General features: G+C 40.2%; 1 protein-coding gene across 3 annotated transcripts in view; it reads left to right on the top strand.

Moving 5' to 3' along the window:
- The window catches only part of arid3a (AT-rich interactive domain 3A), a 55,607-nt gene that overhangs the window by 44,940 nt on the left and 4,460 nt on the right, over positions 1-6,207 (top strand). For 2 of the 3 annotated variants that reach the window (XM_014007287.1, XM_014007285.1), the window contains exons 5-8: positions 656-839; positions 1,304-1,551; positions 4,476-4,766; positions 6,075-6,164. In XM_014007287.1, coding sequence (XP_013862741.1) covers positions 656-839; positions 1,304-1,551; positions 4,476-4,766; positions 6,075-6,164 — 813 coding nt within the window. The remainder of the gene's footprint in view (positions 1-655; positions 840-1,303; positions 1,552-4,475; positions 4,767-6,074; positions 6,165-6,207) is intronic. The other variant, XM_014007286.1, reaches the window with a different exon arrangement.

Genomic DNA, 6,207 nt, shown 5'->3' with positions numbered 1-6,207 from the left:
GCCTTATCCTTATTGTAGTATTTGGTGAATTCTGTCAAGATCATCAGTATCACAGATCATTGCCTGTGTGTTTGTCTGTCAGCAAAATATCTTGAGAGCCACTGGGCGGATTTGAATAAAACTCCTGAAAAGGACTCACTGGATGTATGAATACAGCTGATTAATTTTTGTAGTTGACTGGATTCAAGATGGCTGCTGCAGCTTATCAACCTTAGCCGACAGAAAACTGTCTTTATTACAGTTATGTTTGTTGATATTGAGCTAATACACTGCTCAAAAAAATAAAGGGAACACTTAAACAACGCACGCTAAGTCCAAGTAAATCAAACTTTTGTGAAGCACATTCAACTCTGTACAGAAYAAAGTACTCAATGCGAATATTTCATTGATTAAGATCGGGAGTTAGCGTGCGTTGTTTAAGTGTTCCCTTTATTTTTTGAGCAGTAGTGTTCCCTTTATTTTTTGAGCATTGTATTTGGTGTGGTAGTAGCTCAGAGTCATCCTCAACACATCCTCAAAACAAGCCAAGTTTTATATATTTTAAAAAACTGTTTCGTATACAAACATTTAATGTCTTTTTTTTTTGTATTTTTATCATTATGTTGTGCTTAAAGTTATTTTTATTTTTCTCCTCTCTGTGTGTTCGTCACAAAAGGAACGCCTGTGAACCGTATTCCCATCATGGCCAAGCAGGTCCTGGATCTGTACATGCTCTACAAGCTGGTGACGGAGAAGGGCGGCCTGGTGGAGGTCATCAACAAGAAGCTGTGGAGGGAGATCACCAAGGGACTCAACCTGCCTACCTCAATCACCAGTGCAGCCTTCACCCTCCGCACTCAGTCAGTACCTTGTTCATCTTTTATTGGTTAAAATAAAAGTTGTTCACCTTGAAGACACCCGCAGCTCGTTCTGGATCTGTTAGCAGCCGGCAGGCCACCCCTGAGATTGACACCAGTCAAGTTTTTATAACTTAAGGTAGCTTTAACTGTCGAAGCTCTAATCCTTTAATCCTTGTTCTGCTCAGTGTTTCTGCGAGCGATCGAATGTCAACAACTACTTTGTTTTGCAAATTAACTCTTGTGTGTTGAAGTAATTTCCTGCAGTTGATTCAGGCTATAGGATGTTCTCTTTCCGAGTTAGGAAAAGATCAAATCACATCCTAATCCATTCCTGCAGGAGGCTTGTTAGCACACGGTTGGAGCTGAAATAGATTTTCAGCTCGAAGCCAAATAACTCCAGAAGAGCTGGTCGTGTCTTTAAGAGCGTCTCGTTTAAGAAAAACAACAACTCTTGTTTGTTTCAGATACATGAAGTACCTGTACCCGTATGAATGTGACAAGAGAGGTCTGAGCAACCCCAACGAGCTTCAGGCGGCCATCGACAGTAATCGGCGGGAGGGCCGGCGACAGAGCTTCGGCAGCTCCCTCTTCACGTACTCGCCCAACGGGACGCCCACCATGCTGTCCTCGCCCAAGGTCCCCACACCCAGTGTGGGGCTGGCAGTGGGCACCAACGGAGCCTCGCTGACCTCCATCCAGAAGATCAAGAAAGGTGGGAGTCCTGCAGAACAGGAGAGCTGGAAGTCCTGAATAATTGATTTGTTGCATTCCGACAGGGATTTAAATTACTGTTAGACGAACACTGACACGAATGGTTCAGTTTATCTTTATAGAGTTTATTTAATTAAAGAGCTTCATTTAATTTCAATCAAAAAGAACCATGACAAGTAACACTTAAATGAAGTCAGATGACACCTGTAACACCTCTAATTTTTTACTTTTTAATCAAACCTGGTGAAGAAAAATCATGAAGAGAAACTAAAGTAAAATTGAAAAGATTTTTTGATTTGCTGCTAATTACAAATATTCGTTTTGTTGGTACTTTTTAAACAAAAAAAGTTCAAAAACTAAACTGATGATTTGTCTTGTCAATCTCAGAAACTTTAGGGCGGGTCGAAATGTGTTTTGGAGAATTCCAGTCCTTTTCGGCTGATAGACAGCCCCCTCCTGCAGTGTTAGCAGCTGTGACTCAATAGATGGTTTTCATTGACGTCACCATCCGGGACTTTTTTACCCTCCGCACCCCGTTCGTGGGCTACTATTTAGCTTGTAGCGATAAAACCAGTATGGGAGAACCACAAAAGCAAGGGAGAAAAAATGCAAAGAGGCCACTACACATCGAGCATAACCAGGATAATAATACTTTGTATTTAAAACGTTCCTTTCAGGACACCCATGGATCTACTGAATAATAAATCTAAATCAAGGTATTTAGCTTTATTGAAAGTAGCGATCCTCACGAGCTGCTGAAGTTTGCAGAGCCGACACAGAGGCTGTGTTGACATGCCTCTGTGTGACTGATGAAATTTTTGCTGCAACGAGATGTTAAATAAAATGCAAATACGCTGATACTGAAACTAAACACAAATTCTTAATATTTTTTATTTATTTACATGTAACGTTTTTAACTGTGAAGTTGTTCCTCCATGAAAAGTTGTGTGAATACACGTTCCAACACATTTTATGTCTGGAGGTCAAAGTAAGCTGCAGCCCCTCAACTGAGACACACTCACTGATAGTTTTGGCAAGCTTTCAGACCCCTGTAATGGCTTTTTCCCCAAAACGCAACTGGCGACAAATCTACCGGCTTTTCACGGTGTTATTAGAGACTTTTGGCGACTTCACTTTCTGCAGCGAGCGGCGCCGTGATCCCCTCCCCCTCTCTTGAGTACTGATGAGCGATCCGACTCAAAGTCTCGTGCAGCAGCTGCAGTCAGAGCAGAGAGGAGTCCCGCTCTGCTCCGTGTCCACCGCTGCCAATGAATCACTGCGTTTGACTTGCATGTCTGCTTCTGCATCGAACAGTGTTTGGTTTAGTTTTGATTTTCTTACAAAATGTATTTACAGAATATGGATCGAATCAAAGCATTGATGTCGTCGAGTTATTTTATTGAGTTTGTTTGCAGTTCTAAACATCTTTAGAGTGTTTTTGTTCACTTAATGTTTTCTTCTACATTCTCAATCCCAATTGTTTGCAAATGTCATAAAATGCGAATTAGTCATTTAGCTGCTTTTAGGAGAGCCAATGGCAACTTTATTTTTATTATTTTTTATTTTATTCATTTATTTTACTCATTAAAAAATCATACAAAATATTTTTAAAAAAAACAAGCACATCAAGTTATGAATGAGAAAGGAGCAGAGTGAAGAATTTTTTATCATAGCTACCCTCTTTTTTATTATTGTTAAAGGTTATTGTTGTTAAAGTTTGCTTTATGAAACTTTGTTTTTTTTTGTTGCCAGTTTTTGACAGGGTTGTAAATGCGAGTTTTAATTTCAATGGGTTTTCTCAAATAAAAGAATAAATTAAAAAATAAAATAACAAACTAAAGCTTTAACAATCTTCCGAATTACAAAAAACAAAAACATCAAGTGTTTTTAATATCTTATTTCCATTAAGTACTACATGGTATCATATTTTTTTATTAAATTTGACTTAGTCTCTTTTTTGAACACATAGATTGTTTTGGAAGTTTTTATATCAAAATCAAGACAGTTCCATAAACCCTGAATTACAGTGCAGCAACCCTTCAGACTAGTCTGAAATGGAGGTTTTGAAAATTTCCTTTCCTCAAAGTTTGTATCAACTTTTCTTATTGAGGAGCTGGCATCAGACTTTTTATGGATCTACAGGAACTCTGCAGATCCCTAAAAAATCTGATCCTTAAAAAGGCACTGAATTCATCAATTTAAAAATAAGGTCTTTAAAATGTCTTAAATCAGTCTTTCAGAGGTCTTTAAATGTTAACACATTGTAAGTAGGAGTGTAATTAGTCTCAAATATTAAAATAATTGTAAACATGTATTTACATTTTTTTAATTTACAGAAGGCCTATAGCAGCGAGTTGTTTTGTGTTTGAATAAATATTTGAGAAAAATTTTTGCTAACTGCTTTTTTTCCATTTGTGTTTATGGTCTCTAATTTCATTTAAAGATGCATTAAAGAGGTCTTAAAACGTGTTACATGTAACTTTCTTTAAGCTGTAGAAAGCCTGAGTACCCTCGTGGGTTTTATTTACATGAAACCCATTTAGATTCAAAATGTAACATTGTGATTAGAAAGTGACAAACCTTGTCCTTTAAATTCAACTTGAATGGTTTTGGTTAGTTTCATTGTTCTACCTTAACCACAATCTGTCTGCTCAACCTCAGCACATCTGAAAATAAACAACAAATAATTTATTTTTTTTCTTTTTTAAGTTACTGTATCACATAGTAAAGGAGTACAGGTTCAATAGTTGATTCTATCTCTATCAAATCTTTGTTTTAGTGAGTTACCAGCAGATTTATCTGTCTGTACGATTAATGTTGAACTGCTGCTTTAGTTCAGCAGGAATAGTTTTTTTTTTTGGTCCAAAATCCAGCAGCTTGAGTTCAACTGACTTCAAGTTTCCTCCTTTCTGTCTTTGTGGCCAGAAGAGGAGGGAGGCCAGCCGCTGCCGGGGGTGGGCATGGCTCGTCTGCCCATGGGGCCCATGCCGAGCCACTCTGTGGCTGCCGCGCAGGCGGCAGCGGCCCAGGCGGCGATGGCGGCTCAGGTGGCGGCTCTGGAGCAGCTGAGGGACAAACTGGAGGCAGGCGAGCCGCCGGAGAAGAAGATGGCTCTGCCCGCCGAGGAGCACCACCGGCTGCTGCAGAGAGCCCTGCAACACAACCTGCTGGCCATGACCGCTCAGATTCCCATGAACATCCGCATCAACAATCAAGGTACTGAACCCTCAGTGGGAGTCTGAGTTCAGCAAACCTGAAACAAACGATGCAAGATAGGAATCTGTTTTATGTCTCTTCTACCCTGTCGGTTTAGAAAACTCTTTTATCTGAAGCGAGCTGGGTTAAAAGTACTCCACTTCTGTAGCATCATCCGAGTTCACAAACTTTTTTATTTTTACACGCTTTGTTAGATGGAACAGTGTTTTTACTTTTGCTCTATAAGGCAAGGAGAACTGCTTCATTAAAGTAGAAATTATCATTTTTTATTTAACGTTTTTATCTGTTATACTTATTTATTTACCGTTATTTTACCAGGCAAGTCCCGTTGAGATCTCAGATCTCTTTTTCAAGGGCGGCCTGGGCCTGAAGGAAACCTATTGTACATGTTTTGGGTGGTGGGGAAAACCAGAGTACCCGGAGAAAACCCACAGAAGCAGGAGGAGAACATGCAAACTCCACACAGAAAGACCCCAGGTCCGAACCGGGGATCGAACCCAGGACCTTCTTGCTGTGAGGCGTCGGTGCTAACCACTGAGCCGTTGTTCCGCCGACAAGAAACTTCAGAAATGCCGACAACACTTGAGAAATCTACTTATTTCCATCAGTGTCACCGCCATCTTATAGAGAATTAAGATAAAAGAGGATTTAAAATATAAAAAATCTAGTTAAAGTAATTTAAATCAATATTCAGCTGTGTCTGCTTTAAACCAAGTTCATCTTTAAAAATCTTTCTATTATTGCACAATATAATCAGCTGAAAGACAAAAAAAATCCCCATTGTGTTACCAAATTACAGCTGTGGTTGGCATCACTGTTAACTGTGCCTTTCATTTCTGCCTGTCTGAACTCTGGATTTCACACATCTTTCCCTCTTTGCAACAGTTACCATCTCAATACCTTCTTGTCATCTGACCACAAACCACAGCAGCCAGCAGTGAGGAAGAAACCCACTGCCGGCCTATATGTTGACCTGTTTAAGCTTACAGGAGCAGCATGCATGCATTCATGCAGTACATGTGTGCTTGTCTTTGTGGGGATTCTCTTCTGCAAGCAGACGCTTTGATCTTATGGCACGGTTTGTCTCGGTTACTGACTATCTGATGGAGCACGCAAACTGTTTCTCAGTAAGCGACACAGGTGACTTCAGAGAAATGTTCTTAAGGAGATTTTTGAAAGAGATCTCGAACAAGGTGTTCGTGCCACGGGAAGGCCTTTTCCCACATTCTCGCATTTAGTTTGTGAGATTTCTTTAGGAGAGCCGAAGCAAAACGAAAACAACTCAGAAAGCTGTTGTCTTCCTGACAGATGGCAGACAAGACTCGGCTCTGAACCTCACCACTAACGGCACAAGCAGCATCAGCATGTCGGTGGAGCTCAATGGAGTGGTGTACACTGGTGAGTACCCCTGTCATGTGGTACAGGATGTACGGCTCATCGC

Source organism: Austrofundulus limnaeus, unplaced genomic scaffold (assembly GCF_001266775.1).
Source record: "Austrofundulus limnaeus strain Quisiro unplaced genomic scaffold, Austrofundulus_limnaeus-1.0 Scaffold41, whole genome shotgun sequence".
NCBI classification, from domain to species: Eukaryota; Metazoa; Chordata; class Actinopteri; order Cyprinodontiformes; family Rivulidae; genus Austrofundulus; species Austrofundulus limnaeus.
This window is presented reverse-complemented; position numbering and strand designations above follow the sequence as displayed.